Source organism: Echiichthys vipera (assembly GCF_963691815.1).
Source record: "Echiichthys vipera genome assembly, chromosome: 10".
Taxonomy (NCBI): domain Eukaryota; kingdom Metazoa; phylum Chordata; class Actinopteri; order Perciformes; family Trachinidae; genus Echiichthys; species Echiichthys vipera.
The window spans coordinates 21,966,219-21,983,166 of record NC_139835.1 but is presented as its reverse complement, the minus strand read 5'-3'; the positions used below and the strand labels follow the sequence as shown (position 1 = coordinate 21,983,166).

The 16,948-nt window shown below is 39.7% G+C and overlaps 1 protein-coding gene across 3 annotated transcripts; it reads left to right on the top strand.

Annotated features, from left to right (window-relative positions):
- Positions 1-521: 521 nt before the first annotated feature.
- Positions 522-15,941, top strand: LOC310953088 (butyrophilin-like protein 2). Of its 3 annotated transcripts, XM_083922003.1 has the most exons (8): positions 522-743; positions 2,364-2,453; positions 3,794-4,105; positions 4,221-4,523; positions 12,430-12,741; positions 12,857-13,159; positions 14,428-14,539; positions 14,733-15,941. In XM_083922003.1, exons 1-8 carry the CDS (start codon positions 701-703, stop codon positions 14,788-14,790), a joined length of 1,533 nt encoding a protein of 510 aa, XP_083778129.1. In that variant the 5' UTR covers positions 522-700; the 3' UTR covers positions 14,791-15,941. The 3 variants fall into 3 exon arrangements, with proteins under 3 accessions (XP_083778129.1, XP_083778130.1, XP_083778131.1); XM_083922004.1 differs by lacking the exon at positions 2,364-2,453; XM_083922005.1 differs by lacking the exon at positions 12,857-13,159.
- Positions 15,942-16,948: the final 1,007 nt, after the last annotated feature.

Below are 16,948 nucleotides of genomic sequence, written 5' to 3'. Positions count from 1 at the left end.
CACTTTTTTATATTTTAAACTTCTTATATCCAACATGCATGGATAACATATACATACAAAGGACAGTTAAAAAAATACAGATTGTGCAGGTGAGATTAAAAACCTATAGGCATATCGAGTGAATCCCACCTCAGAAAAAAATAGAAAATGATATACATCATATATATATACTGTATACTGTATATATGTATGTCCTACAGTGATGATACTCTTACTCCCTCAGTGCAGTATTCTTCTTATACATGCTCTATTTTATGCACTTTTTAAAAATATTTTAAGCTTCTTGTATTTGCAGTAGCTCAAAGTGCCTTTATATTTACTGTAGTTATGTTTGTGTGCTTTTCCCTCAGTCTGCGGTCTGCCTGTAATATTGATAACTCCGTCAGGGTTCTGATCCTGCAGAGCTCACATTGTTAACATCGGGCGATGAGGTCTTCAGTGGGAGGTGGATTTGTCGATGACTAAGCAGTCACTGATTTCCTCTCACTTAATTGTGACGGTTTTACGGAAGCTCACACTGCTGGCTGCTGGGCTTTCCCAAGTCTGACAGAGGACTGGCGGCTGTGGATTACAGACGATGGGATTTGTTTTGGAAATGTACTCTAATCGAAACAATAAGGCGTCAGAGAGCAGATTAGAAAAGTTGTAGAAATTGTTATATGCTGCCAATTCTCGAGGCACAAACTAGTCTGAGTGCAACATGAGGATTTACCTTGCGGTGTTAATGGTGTTAATTGTCTCAGGTAAGTCCTTTAAACCACTACTGAAATCCTGAAAATATGTTATACTACACGTTGCGCATTTACTGCACAAAGATCACACATAGACACTTCGTATTCTTATAATTGAATCTGCTTCCTGGGAATATATTTGAGTGACAACAGCAGACCCTGTGTTGCAATAAATGGACATGATGCATGATGCGTTTCTGCGTGGCTACGTCCCTGTTTGATACTATTGTATTTTAACCCTGCTTACGCCTGTGTGACAAGTCCAGTTCACATTTATGGATGCTTAGTTTGATTTGTTTTTGTGCACAATACAATGTTCCTACAGAGAAACAGTCAATGAATACAGGCTCCAGTCCAAAGTTGCATATTTAATACGTATGAAAACAAGATCACGCAAGTAAAATGTGAGAATTGAGGACATAAAATAGAGCAGAAGCTGAAATATAAATAGTCTTATATAGATTTGAGGTAGACAGTTGTAAGGCAGTTTATTTATAAAGCAGCACAAGGCAATTCAAAGAGCCTTATGAGAAAATATTTTTGTATTTATTTGTTCCTTTCATGAAAATGCCTGTTCATTACATTGTACACACAATGATGAATTAAATTAACGATTACAATACATTTAATTATTTACATGGAGCCAAATCAGCATATGATTCGAGATTGTACGGGCGTTGGTGGTATAGTGGTAAGCATAGCTGCCTTCCAAGCAGTTGACCCGGGTTCGATTCCCGGCCAACGCAATTCTTTTGGGGATAAACTCTCCACCTGGTCCTGGGTCTTCCCCGAGGCATCCTCCCAGCTGGGCACCCCTGGAACCCAGGGGGCATTCTTACTAGACGCCCAAACCACCTCAACTATTACTATTGTAAATTTTATAAATGTATATAGTTACATAGTATTGAGGCTGGGGCCTTTGCACGTGTTGGTTAATTGATGGGTCTAAAAATTGTTCGTAGGTTGTCACTTTATACCATCACTGCACCACTTTATTCAGTTGTACTTTATTCAGTTGTACTGTCACTTACTTCAGTAAGTAATGCTGCTATACAACACTGTCACTTTATACCACCACTACATCACTTTATTTATTTATTAATGGTTTACTGTAACTATCTGCTGATACACTTACTGTGCTTTAGGACATGCTGCTACATTTCACTGTGGTTTACTGTAACTTACTTAAGTACGAAATGCTGCTACACTCCACTGTGCCATACTGTCACTTAGGTCTGTAGGACATGCTGCTACATTTTTAACATTTTTAACACTTATAACTTATCGCTCCTTGTCACTTATCTAGTTTGTACTTATTTTATTCAATCTGCTGCTAAACTGAACAGTGCGTATTGTTGTATATTGTATATACCTACGCTTAACCACGACGTCTGTTGCACTCTGTCACACTTGGTTCATTGCTTGATTTATCTGACGTTAGCTTTATTTTGATTTGATTTATGTTTATGCTTATTGTTACTCTGATCCTTTTCCGCCTTTGTATCAAAACTGTTGCACAATAATTTCCCTCGGGATAAATAAAGCTTCTTGAATCTTGAATCTTGAATCTTGAATGGTCGTCTGTCTCTGTTCGTCTCTATGTGCCCTGTGATCGACTGGCGTCCTGTCCAGGGTGTACCCCGTCTCACGCCCGATGTCTGTTGGGATCGGCTCCAGCCCCCCGCAACCCCGACAGGGACAAGCGGTTGAAGATGAATGAATGTATAGTATTGTTGTTGTTAAATATGTTGTTTGTGTAGCTGGAGTTTGCAACAAAAACAATTTCCCCCTGGGATTATTAAAGTAGTTCTGATCCTGATTCTGATTGTGAACATAGAGTTAAATCCCACCAAATAATCAATAGTGACTGTAAAAATATGTTGTGGCTGCAGAGGTTCAGAAATACAAGTATTAACAATAGTAAAACTTAAATTTGCACGTTTATGTAACACTTCTTTATTATCTCTATCTTCATTTAGGGAGTTATAAAACAGGAACTTTCATAGGCCACGTCAGGTCTTATCTGTGGAGGAAGGTGACAGGTTATTAATGAAACTTTACCTGAGTCATTAATCAGTCTTTGTTATAGGTTTGTTGAGATGGATACTGATTTTTTGGTTATTACTGATGTAATTTTGATTTCTTTGTTTAAACGTTACATGTTTTGAGATTGTCTTTTAACATCTTTGGACCATGTTGGGGGGAAAAGGTGTTCTCAGTTTAACAACACGTTATCTTTGAATAGTTTTATAGAGCGGTGAATCAAATAAAACCAGCATGAGAACATTGTACAAATATGAATGTGCCATAAGTTGAAATCTTCCAATTCTTTGTTATGAAACAATGTCTTTTTAAAGAACTTAATGGTTAATTCACTCATACATCCTACTTGTCTAGTCTTGACACAAGGTTTGGTCTTAAATGAAACAACATGTAGAGAAACAAAATCATGACATTTCCTCTTGTTTGAAACCAAAGTATTTTATTTGTGGTATATCTGCAGGACTGGAGAACGATTTAGGTCAAAGTGTCCAAGTGTTTACGTGATCTTCAACATCAACAACTCCCTTCATTTGGTTTCTTTCTTCATGTGTTATTCAAACATAGTGAGAGTCTGTGATGAATAACTAGGAGTGGCTGCAGTCGTGTTTCAACAAAAAAAGAAACAAACAAGAGACATTCCTTCCAAAGTGAAAATGATACTGGGGCAGTAAAAGTAATTGGATTAATAAAAGAGAAATAGTTTACATATTAATATTAACAAACACATTAAAAGGTTAAAGAAGAAGGAATTGAAAGCAGACATCGGTGTGTGTGTGTGTGTGTGTGTGTGTGTGTGTGTGTGTGTGTGTGTGTGTGTGTGTGTGTGTGTGTGTGTGTGTGTGTGTGATTTCACTCAACTCATCAAATCAAGCTTCTACAGAAACGGGATCAGTCGGTTGTGGACTGAGGACCAAAAGCAGATGTGAAAATATTGTGGAACTAAAAGTCCTGAGTTTTTTTTCTTTGTTAAGTAAAAGTATTATCAGCTAAAAGTACTTAAAATACCTTTTCTACTGTAGGTGGAACAACTATTCAAGGCAACGTAGGAGACAGTGTCCTTCTGCCATGCAACTGTTCGGACAGAAATTTGGACGAGGATTTCCAGTGGCAAAAGCAAACACCAAACGAGACCATGGTGTTCAAGCCACACGGGAACACTTCAAGCTTCTACAGCAGATATGAGTGCAGAGCCGAGATATTTCTGTCTGAGAACAGCGAGAACTGCTCTCTTCTCCTCAGAAACATCACAGCGGATGACAAAGGGATATACGAATGTCGTTTTCACCGTCAAGAGTTGTACGATCCCTGTGCAGTAGAGCTAAACGTCTCTGGTGAGTCATTCATTCCTCATACAAACAGTATTTGAGCACTCGTTTTTTCCCCAGTGAATTTACAGTAGAAACGGTAAAAACCTGCACAATTTAAACTTGAGTCTTCTTTCACCAGCAATCTACAATGTTTGTCAGACCCGCGACAACCGGAGTGGAAGTGTAAACGTTATCCACTGTGATGTAGAAGGACGCTACAGAGACGCTGAGATTCAGTGGAAGTTGGATGGAAAACTTCTCACGAATTCAACCGAAACTCACATAACCCACACATTCAACCTGGATGCTCCTCCTGGCTTCTACTTTTTCCACAGCAATCTCACCACCAAACTCAACTGGACCTCAGAACCTTCATGTGATGTGATCCTCAAGGCCAAAGACATATCAGCCATTGTTCACCGTGACTGCAGCCCAAGGACTGGTAACTAATTTGTCTATATTTAAAAGTTAGTATATAGCCCATTACTAACCCGGCCACACTAACTTGCAAATTCCTATTAGTGTGGAACCTCTCGGCTCATATTCGGTTTTTCTAAGGAGTGTTATCAACGGTGCAGACCAAAATAGATGGACCTGCAACCAGTCTTGTAAGTTATCTCAGTTAAGTTATCTGGGTCTGTTTTGAAGCAGAAAAACAATGCTGACCCAATTTACAGTCAACCAGCAACATAATCTTAATTTCTTATTCTTATTCTTATTTGACTGCCAGTTACATTCAGTAACTACATTGAAGTACGGCACACAACTCAGTCAGTTATCGTCACAAACCTGTCCCACATGAGATAAACTGTTGTGACTGGTCCGTTCAGGGCCAGGTAAACTGGAAATCTGTCTGAGCGGGAGGCCAGACATATCCCATTCATTCATTCTTCTTTAACCGCTTGTCCCTATCGGGGTCGCGGGGGTGTGGGGGGGGGGGGGGGTGGAGCTGATCCCAGCAGTGGGCGTGAGGCGGGGTACACCCTGGACAGGACACCAGTCTATGACAGGGCACATAGAGACAGACAATCATTCACACTCACAGTCACACCTAAGGGCAATTTAGAGACATCAATAAGCCTAAGGAAGCCGGACAACCCAGAAAAAACCCACACAGAAGGGCCCCAGCGGGGATTCGAACCAGAAATGCTCTTGCTGTGAGGCGACAGTTTAAAACCACCACACTACCATGCTGCCAGAGCAAATGAAACATGAGTTTGAAAAGCATAACAACATTAGCTCTAATCAAAGCAACAGGCATAATACAAGTTATTGTATTATGATTAACACCTTCAAAGGTCTCATATTGTAAAATAATTAGTTTTCCAATGTATGTTTGGATGCCCGGTCCATAATGAGAAACTGTGCCTCTAAATGAGCCGTCAGGACTCTTGTATCAGCGCCTATAGTCACATGGTCTCAGTCATTTCCCAGCTGTAATGTTGGTGCACAGATGCCCATAGAGCACAAATGTGGAAGATATATTCAGACAGAATATATGAGAAAAGTCATGTGTTTTTTAACATCAATGCTTGTAAACACGTTGTAAAAGAAACCCAAAATACAAGTAAGAACATGAAAAATTGCATTATATGGGAGCTTAAAAAAGTAAAGTCTTATTTAGGATGTGACATCAAATCGTGTAGTTATATATAAAGTGTCATATTTTGCTGTTTTCTTTCACAGGACTTCACCAGAGAGTTCAAGAAATTCCCCAACCAATAAGGCACCATTGCTACACGATCATTCCCATTGTGTTGGTGCTTGGACTTTCCCTAATCTTGCAACTGTACCGACAGTAAGTTTTACAAGTGTTGCTCAATGTCAGATACCTTTTATTCAAGACTAGTTTGCATTTCAGATTTACTTGTTAAACCAGAGTTGCAAAACACTTCTTACAGTTTAATCAAGCCACTACCGTGATGGCATTTGTCATTGTTAGTGGCTCTCTCTCAGATTACCTTTTCATTTCCTTTTGTCTTTGATAAAAGAGTTAGAAGAGGGCGCAAGAAGTGGAGACCGACAACTCTTACTGCTGAACACAACTGACAAATTCCAAAATGACAATGTGAAAGCACTTTGTGGCATCGTGCCCATGCTGTTACTGAAAACAGACAGGTTACAGCCTGTGTTCATGCCACTCAAGGAATGTGGACTTTCTGAAAAGGATATCAATCTTGTGGACTTTTATGGATGTTTACAGGGAGGTGTTTTTGTAATCCCCTTCATATTCAAGGATTGTAAATAGAGATTGCCCTTTACAATGTGATGATTGACGTGAATTTAAATGTAATCAGGGATCAACACTAACTTTTCTAATCTTTTAGCTGCAGAAAATAGTGGTGCCATTATTAGTCACCTTTTTTTGAGTATTTAAGATACTGTGCAGTTTTACGTAACAGCCTAATAATGAAAAAGTGACCTAATCCGGCCGCACATTTCCCTTTTGTTTGTCGTAAAGGTTCATGTGGTTCTCTGTGAGTTGAATTAATTTGAACAATCGTTTTATGACGTTGACGGGTTAAGGGACATTTTACCCGACAGTGAACTTAATTTGCAACAAATATTAATGTTTAGCTGTTTGTTGTCCCTATGTTTTATATGTTCAAGTTGTTGCACCCATGGCAACCAAAGGCCAAGAATTGGTTGTCAATTTCTTAAAACGATTGTCAGTGGTAACCTGGCAACTGTTACTGTCAGGTCCTGGTAATCAGCTAAACAAATAAAGCACAAAAAATACAGAAATCATTACACCACAAAAGAGATGTAAATTAATCCTGTATACGTAATTACAGAAAACAGCATACAACTGAGCCATTTAATGAATAAAGGTACCTTGGTGGTTATGTATATACTGTATATAATGTAAGAGCCATACTTCAAATGTGAGAATAGAAAGTTATTATAGACGCCGACAGATAATACACGTATGGACGGTGGGTTAGTGTCCTGTGCGATTGTAGATGTGATGCGTGAGATGGCCTTGAGATTGAGCTCTGACACATTTACAGCCAAATGGTGACTTTCTACTGTGATTTCCTTGTAAAGGTCCATAATCAAGCTTCATCTCTTCTTGTATGAGGGTGTGTTAATGAGCGAGCCTGTTCTTTTGTAAATGCCATTGTGATGTACTGGTTTCACTGAATGTCGTTGCTTTCCCATACTTGATTCACTTTTGTAAATAAACAGGTTAAAGGCACATCATGGGTTTTTTCAGAAACCATGTGACGTATTTGTGACATTTAGGAGGTATGAGTAATATGTATAGGTAAAAATAAATGCCTGCAAATTATTTTTACCTGGTCCAGATGACCCATTCACCACTAGTGCCAGAGTCTGGGTTTGGTCTGTAGCTGCAGGAGAGCTCACCACATCTGAAGCAAGCTGGGAGAGAGGGAATTGCAATAATATGTGAACGCATGAATGTTTGGACTTTTTCAAGGTCAACAAAGGGTTAAAAGGAAACCTGTGCTGAAAATGCTTTGCTGGGGAAGAAAAAACGATAAACCCTTTAATCCAAATACACCAGCTTAGACCTTGTGTGTGTGTGTTTTTTTTAATGCTTTATCATTGTCACATTATTTCTGCAATTTGTTTTGACATGTGCTGAACAGTAAGACACTGAAAAAGCTAAGTTGTCTCACAGGTTCTTGGTCACAGTGTTTCATTAGGTTTCCAGTAAATTGAAACTAAAAACTTTTTTGAATCCACAACGGTCTTAGCTTTCCAGTGAGAGTTATGACATTTAAGGGTTATGGACCCCAGTATGCAGAAATAAAATACAACATTTTAGAATAGGACATTTGTATTGCATGAGACAAACTGCATGTCTTATGCCCCAAAGTGTCTGGATTATCATAAAGCAGGGGTGTCAAACTCAGGCCTGTGGGCCAAATCTGGCCTGCGGTGTAATTATATTTGGCCCCCAAGATCATATCAAGGTTCTATGAGAGCTGGCCCGCAAGTATAAAGCACATACACGTCTACTTTTCTGTTAACAAACATCCACAAGCATCCATGCTACCAGTCTCTGCAGACAAACTTAATCCACCCCTCCCCTAAAACGGCCAAAACAAAGATGGAAAACAGGATCTTTCAGCAGCGGTGGGAGGCAGATTATCTATTTATGAATGTTAAGCGCTGTTTGTCTCGTCTGCAGAGCCACCGTGGCTGTAACCAAAGAATAAAACATAAGAAAACCATGACAAGAACAAGGACCTGCACTGAAAAGGTTCAACATTACACATATGGAGAGAAGGGAAAACATGCACATTTGCAGTCTTTTCTTTCTTTTCTTTTTGGTAGATATTGAGTTTGGCCTGCAACTCTGTCCCAGTTTTTAAATTTGGCACACTGTGAATTGGAGTTTGACAGTGCTGTCATAAAGTGTCTGTAAAGGGGAGACTTGTGAGTACCTATAGAACCCGTTTTCATTCAGATATCTCAAGGTCAGAGGTCAACGGACCCCATTTAAAATGGACATGCCAGTTTTTCCCTTGCCAATCTTTAGCCTAACTTTGGAGTGTTATTGAACTCCCTTCCAGAAAAGCTAGCATGAGATAATTTTGTTTCCTATGATACCAATATATGCCCTCTGACTTTAAGCTATACCCTGTTACAGCCTCCTAAAGATGACCCCACCGTTCTCTGATTGGGGTGGCACCTTGGGTGACCAATCAGATAAAAACACCCCTGGTTGAGACTGGTGGATGGAGCTCAAGGACAGAACTAATTCAGACTTGGTTTGGTTTAGTTTGAGAAAATGTGGCAACATTCAGCACTGAGCACTCTGTTTAATGAGTCGATTCAGTTCTCTGCCTCATCTACCCGACATTTCCATGGTTGTCAATATTTTCAAGATTAGTTCATGACCCCAAATCCATTCGTCCATCTTCAACCGCACGGGCCTGAACCGATCTGACACTGGGCATAAGGCGGGGTGCACATAGAGAAAAACAGAGATAGACAACCATTCACACCAGAACCCGGAAAAAAACCTATGCAGACACGGGGAGAACATGCAAGGTCCACACAGAAGGGCCCCAGCCAGGATTTGAACCAGGAAACCTTTCTGTGAGGCAATAGTGCTTACCACCACACAACCATGCCACCCAGCCCAAATTCAGCAAAATAACATAACATTTATATATTAGAATAGAAAAAGTGGCAAACTGTTATCCAATTTCCCACCCTTATCTTGCATCATATCAGCAAATACAGATACATGACAATAAGAAATACAGATTGTGCAGGTGAGATTAAAAACCTATAGGTAGATCGAGGAAATCTCACCTCAGAAAAAAATAGAAAATGATATACATCATATATATATACTGTATACTGTATATATGTATGTCCTACAGTGATGATAGACTTACTCCCTCAGTGCAGTATTCTTCTTATACATGCTCTATTTTATGCACTTTTTAAAAAATATTTTAAGCTTCTTGTATTTACAGTAGCTCGAAGTGCCTTTATATTGACTGTATTTATGTTGGTGTGCTTTTCCCTCAGTCTGCGGTCTGCCTGTAATATTGATATCTCCGTCAGGGTTCTGATCCTGCAGAGCTCATGTTGTTAACATCGGTCGATGAGGTCTTCAGTGGGAGGTGGATTTGTCGATGACTAAGCAGTCACTGATTTCCTCTCACTTAATCGTGACGGTTTTACGGAAGCTCACACTGCTGGCTGCTGGGCTTTCCCAAGTCTGACAGAGGACTGGCGGCTGTGGATTACAGACGACGCGGATTTGTTTTGGAAATGTAGTCTAATCGAAACAATAAGGCGTCAGAGAGCAGATTAGAAAAGTTGTAGAAATTGTTATATGCTGCCAATTCTCGAGGCACAAACTAGTCTGAGTGCAACATGAGGATTTCCCTTGCGGTGTTAATGGTGTTAATTGTCTCAGGTAAGTCATTTAAACCACTACTGAAATCCTGAAACTATGTTATACTACACGTTGCGCATTTACTGTACAAAGATCACACATAGACACTTCGTATTCTTATAATTAAATCTGCTTCCTGGAAATATATTTGAGTGACAACAGCAGACCCTGTGTTGCAATAAATGGACATGATGCATGATGCGTTTCTGCTTGGCTACGTCCCTGTTTGATACTATTGTATTTTAACCCTGCTTACGCCTGTATGACAAGTTCAGTTCACATTTATGGATGTTTAGTTTTATTTGTTTATGTGCACAATACAATGTTCCTACAGAGAAACAGTCAATGAATACAGGCTCCAGTCCAAAGTTGCATATTTAATACGTATGAAAACAAGATCACGCAAGTAAAACGTGAGAATTGAGGACATAAAATAGAGCAGAAGCTGAAATATAAATAGTCTTATATAGATTTGGGGTAGACAGTTGTAAGGCAGTGTATTTATAAAGCAGCACAAGGCAATTCAAAGAGCCTTATGAGAGAATATTTTTGTATTTATTTGTTCCTTTCATGAAAATGCCTGTTCATTACATTGTACACACAATGATGAATTAAATTAACGATTACAATACATTTAATTATTTACATGGACCGAAAGGAGCAGATGATTGGAGCGTCACGGGCGTTGGTGGTATAGTGGTAAGCATAGTTACCTTCCAAGCAGTTGACCCGGGTTCGATTCCCGGCCAACGCAGTTATTTTGGGGATAAACTCTCCACCTGGTCCTGGGTCTTCCCCGAGGCCTCCTCCCAGCTGGGCACCCATAGAACCCAGGGCGTATTCTTACTAGATGCCCAAACCATCTCGACTATTACTATTGTAAATTTTATATTTTATAAATATATATAGTTATATAGTATTGAGGCTGGGGCCTTTGCACATGTCTCTGTTCGTCTCTATGTGTCCTGTGATCGACTGGCGTCCTGTCCAGGGAGTACCCCGCCTCACGCCCGATGTCAGCTGGGATCGGCTCCAGCCCCCCGCGACCCCGACAGGGACAAGCGGTTGAAGATGAATGAATGTATAGTATTGTTGTTGTTAAATATGTTGTTTGTGTAGCTGGAGTTTGCAACAAAAACAATTTCCCCCTGGGATTATTAAAGTAGTTCTGATCCTGATTCTGATTGTGAACGTAGAGTTAAATCCCACCAAATAATCAATACTGACTGTAAAAATATGTTGTGGCTGCACAGGTTCAGAAATACAAGTATTAACAATAGTAAAACTTAAATTTGCACATTTATGTAACACTTCTTCTTTATCTCTATCTTCATTTAGGGAGTTATAAAACAGGGACTTTCATAGGCCACGTCAGGTCTTATCTGTGGAGGAAGGTGACAGGTTATTAATGAAACTTTACCTGAGTCATTAATCAGTCTTTGTTATAGGTTTGTTGAGATGGATACTGATTTTTTGGTTATTACTGATGTAATTTTGTTTTGTATGATTTCTTTGTTTAAACGTTATATGTTTTGAGATTGTCTTTTAACATCTTTGGACCATGTTGGGGGAAAAAAGTGTTCTCAGTTTAACAACACGTTATCTTTGAATAGTTTTATAGAGCAGTGAATCAAATAAAACCAGCATGAGAACATTGTACAAATATGAATGTGCCATAAGGTGAAATCTTCCAATTCTTTGTTATGGAACAATGTTGTTTTAAAGAACTTAATGGTTAATTCACTCATACATCCTACTTGTCTAGTCTTGACACAAGGTTTGGTCTTAAATGAAACAACATGTAGAGAAACAAAATCATGACATTTCCTCTGGTTTGAAACCAAAGTATTTTATTTGTGGTATATCTGCAGGACTGGAGAACGATTTAGGTCAAAGTCAAAGTGTTTACGTGATCTTCGATATCAACGACTTCATTTGGTTTCTGTGAGAGTCTGTGATGAATAACTAGGAGTGGCTGCAGTCGTGTTTCAACAAAAAAAGAAACAAACAAGAGACATTCCTTCTTAAGCGAAAATGATACTGGGGCAGTAAAAGTAATTGGATTAATAAAAGAGAAATAGTTTACATATTAATATTAACAAACACATTAAAAGGTTAAAGAAGAAGGAATTGAAAGCAGACAGCGGTGTGTGTGTGTGTGTGTGTGTGTGTGTGTGTGTGTGTGTGTGTGTGTGTGTGTGTGTGTGTGTGTGTGTGTGTGTGTGTGTGTGTGTGTGTGTGTGTGTGTGTGTGTGTGTGTGTGTGTGTGTGTGTGTGTTTGTGTGTGTGTGTGTGTTTGTGTGTGTGTGATTTCACTTAACTCATCAAATCAAGCTTCTACAGAAACGGGACCAAAAAGCAGATGTGAAAATATTGTGGAACTAAAAGTCCTGAGTTTTTTTTCTTACTTAAGTAAAAGTATTATCAGCTAAAAGTACTTAAAATACCTTTTCTACTGTAGGTGAAACAACTATTCAAGGCAACGTAGGAGGCAGTGTCCTTCTGCCATGCAACTGTTCGGACAGAAATTTGGACGAGGATTTCCAGTGGCAAAAGCAAAAACCAGACGAGACCATGGTGTTCAAGCCACACGGGAACACTTCAAGCTTCTACAGCAGATATGAGTGCAGAGCCGAGATATTTCTGTCTGAGAACAGCGAGAACTGCTCTCTTCTCCTCAGAAACATCACAGCGGATGACAAAGGGATATACGAATGTCGTTTTCACCGTCAAGAGTTGTACGATCCCTGTGAAGTAGAGCTAAACGTCTCTGGTGAGTCATTCATTCCTCATACAAACAGTATTTGAGCACTCGTTTTTTCCCCAGTGAATTTACAGTAGAAACAGTAAAAACCTGCACAATTTAAACTTGAGTCTTCTTTCACCAGCAATCTACAATGTTTGTCAGACCCGCGACAACCGGAGTGGAAGTGTAAACGTTTTCCACTGTGATGTAGAGGGACGCTACAGAGACGCTGAGATTCAGTGGAAGTTGGATGGAAAACTTCTCACGAAATCAACCGAAACTCACATAACCCACACATTCAACCTGGATGCTCCTCCTGGCTTCTACTTTTTCCACAGCAATCTCACCACCAAACTCAACTGGACCTCAGAACCTTCATGTGATGTGATCCTCAAGGCCAAAGACATATCAGCCATTGTTCACCGTGACTGCAGCCCAAGGACTGGTAACTAATTTGTCTATATTTAAAAGTTAGTATATAGCCCATTACTAACCCGGCCACACTAACTTGCAAATTCCTAATAGTGTGGAACCTCTCGGCTCATATTCGTTTTTTCTAAGGAGTCTTATCAACGGTGCAGACCAAAATAGATGGACCTGCAACCAGTCTTGTAAGTTATCTTGTTCTGGGTCTGTTTTGAAGCAGAAAAACAATGCTGACCCAATTTACAGTCAACCAGCAACATAATCTTAATTTCTTATTCTTATTCTTATTTGACTGCCAGTTACATTCAGTAACTACATTGAAGTACGGCACACAACTCATTCAGTTATCGTCACAAACCTGTCCCACATGAGATAAACTGTTGTGACTGGTCCGTTCAGGGCCAGGTAAACTGGAAATCTGTCTGAGCGGGAGGCCAGACATATCCCATTCATTCATTCTTCTTTAACCGCATATCCCTATCGGGGTCGCGGGGGGGGGGGGGGGGGGGCGGTGGAGCTGATCCCAGCAGTGGGCGTGAGGCGGGGTACACCCCGGACAGGACACCAGTCTATGACAGGGCACATAGAGACAGACAATCATTCACACTCACAGTCACACCTAAGGGCAATTTAGAGACATCAATTAGCCTAAGGAAGCCGGAGAACCCGGAAAAAACCCACACAGAAGGGCCCCAGCCAGGATTCGAACCAGAAATGCTCTTGCTGTGAGGCGACAGTTTAAAACCACCACACTACCATGCTGCCAGAGCAAATGAAACATGAGTTTGAAAGATTTGGCTAGTCCGTTACTACTCCACATTGAAAGCATAACAACATTAGCTCTAATCAAAGCAACAGGCATAATACAAGTTATTGTATTATGATTAACACCTTCAAAGGTCTCATATTGTAAAATAATTAGTTTTCCAATGTATGTTTGGATGCCCGGTCCATAATGAGTAACTGTGCCTCTAAATGAGCCGTCAGGACTCTTGTATCAGCGCCTATAGTCACATGGTCTCAGTCATTTCCCAGCTGTAATGTTGGTGCACAGATGCCCATAGAGCACAAATGTGGAAGATATATTCAGACAGAATATATGAGAAAAGTCATGTGTTTTTTAACATCAATGCTTGTAAACATGTTCTAAAAGAAACCCAAAATACAAGTAAGAACATGAAAAATTGCATAATATGGGACCTTAAAAAAGTAGAGTCTTATTTAGGATGTGACATCAAATCGTGTAGTTATATATAAAGTGTCATATTTTGCTGTTTTCTTCCACAGGACTTCACCAGAGAGTTCAAGAAATTCCCCAACCAATAAGGCACCATTGCTACACGATCATTCCCATTGTGTTGGTGCTTGGACTTTCCCTAATCTTGCAACTGTACCGACAGTAAGTTTTACAAGTGTTGCTCAATGTCAGATACCTTTTATTCAAGACTAGTTTGCATTTCAGATTTACTTGTTAAACCAGAGTTGCAAAACACTTCTTACAGTTTAATCAAGCCACTACCGTGATGGCATTTGTCATTGTTAGTGGCTCTCTCTCAGATTACCTTTTCATTTCCTTTTGTCTTTGATAAAAGAGTTAGAAGAGGGCGCAAGAAGTGGAGACCGACAACTCTTACTGCTGAACACAACTGACAAATTCCAAAATGACAATGTGAAAGCACTTTGTGGCATCGTGCCCATGCTGTTACTGAAAACAGACAGGTTACAGCCTGTGTTCATGCCACTCAAGGAATGTGGACTTTCTGAAAAGGATATCAATCTTGTGGACTTTTATGGATGTTTACAGGGAGGTGTTTTTGTAATCCCCTTCATATTCAAGGATTGTAAATAGAGATTGCCCTCTACAATGTGATGATTGACGTGGATTTAAATGTAATCAGGGATCAACACTAACTTTTCTAATCTTTTAGCTGCAGAAAATAGTGGTGCCATTATTAGTCACCTTTTTTTGAGTATTTAAGATACTCTGCAGGTTTACGTAACAGCCTAATAATGAAAAAGTGACCTAATCCGGCCGCATATTTCCTTTTTGTTTGTCGTAAAGGTTCATGTGGTTCTCTGTGAGTTGAATTAATTTGAACAATCGTTTTATGACGTTGACGGGTTAAGGGACATTTTACCCGACAGTGAACTTAATTTGCAACAAATATTAATGTTTAGCTGTTTGTTGTCCCTATGTTTTATATGTTCAAGTTGTTGCACCCATGGCAACCAAAGGCCAAGAATTGGTTGTCAATTTCTTAAAACGATTGTCAGTGGTAACCTGGCAACTGTTACTGTCAGGTCCTGGTAATCAGCTGCACAAATAAAGCACAAAAAATACAGAAATCATTACACCACAAAAGAGATGTAAATTAATCCTGTATACGTAATTACAGAAATACAGCATACAACTGAGCCATTTAATGAATAAACGTACCTTGGTGGTTATGTATATACTGTATATAATGTAAGAGCCATACTTCAAATGTGAGAATAGAAAGTTATTATAGACGCCGACAGATAATACACGTATGGACGGTGGGTTAGTGTCCTGTGCGATTGTAGATGTGATGCGTGAGACGGCCTTGAGATTGAGCTCTGACACATTTACAGCCAAATGGTGACTTTCTACTGTGATTTCCTTTTAAAGGTCCATAATCAAGCTTCATCTCTTCTTGTATGAGGGTGTGTTAATGAGCGAGCCTGTTCTTTTGTAAATGCCATTGTGATGTACTGGTTTCACTGAATGTCGTTGCTTTCCCATACTTGATTCACTTTTGTAAATAAACAGGTTAAAGGCACATCATGGGTTTTTTCAGAAACCATGTGACGTATTTGTGACATTTAGGAGGTATGAGTAATATGTATAGGTAAAAATAAATGCCTGCAAATTATTTTTACCTGGTCCAGATGACCCATTCACCACTAGTGCCAGAGTCTGGGTTTGGTCTGTAGCTGCAGGAGAGCTCACCACATCTGAAGCAAGCTGGGAGAGAGGGAATTGCAATAATATGTGAACGCATGAATGTTTGGACTTTTTCAAGGTCAACAAAGGGTTAAAAGGAAACCTGTGCTGAAAATGCTTTGCTGGGGAAGAAAAAACGATAAACCCTTTAATCCAAATACACCAGCTTAGGCCTTGTGTGTGTGTGTTTTTTTTAATGCTTTATCATTGTCACATTATTTCTGCAATTTGTTTTGACATGTGCTGAACAGTAAGACACTGAAAAAGCTAAGTTGTCTCACAGGTTCTTGGTCACAGTGTTTCATTAGGTTTCCAGTAAATTGAAACTAAAAACTTTTTTGAATCCACGATGGTCTTAGCTTTCCAGTGAGAGTTATGACATTTAAGGGTTATGGACCCCAGTATGCAGAAATAAAATACAACATTTTAGAATAGGACATTTGTACTGCATGAGACCAACTGCATGTTTTTTGCCCCAAAGTGTCTGAATTATCATAAAGCAGGGGTGTCAAACTCAGGCCCGTGGGCCAAATCTGGACCGCGGTGTAATTATATTTGGCCCCCAAGATCATATCAAGGTTCTATGAGAGCTGGCCCGCAAGTATAAAGCACATACACGTCTACTTTTCTGTTAACAAACATCCACAAGCATCCATGCTACCAGTCTCTGCAGACAAACTTAATCCACCCCTCCCCTAAAACGGCCAAAAGAAAGATGGAAAACAGGAGCTTTCAGCAGCGGTGGGAGGCAGATTATCTGTTTATGAATGTTAAGCGCTGTTTGTCTCGTCTGCAGAGCCACCGTGGCTGTAACCAAAGAATAAAACATAAGAAACACCATGA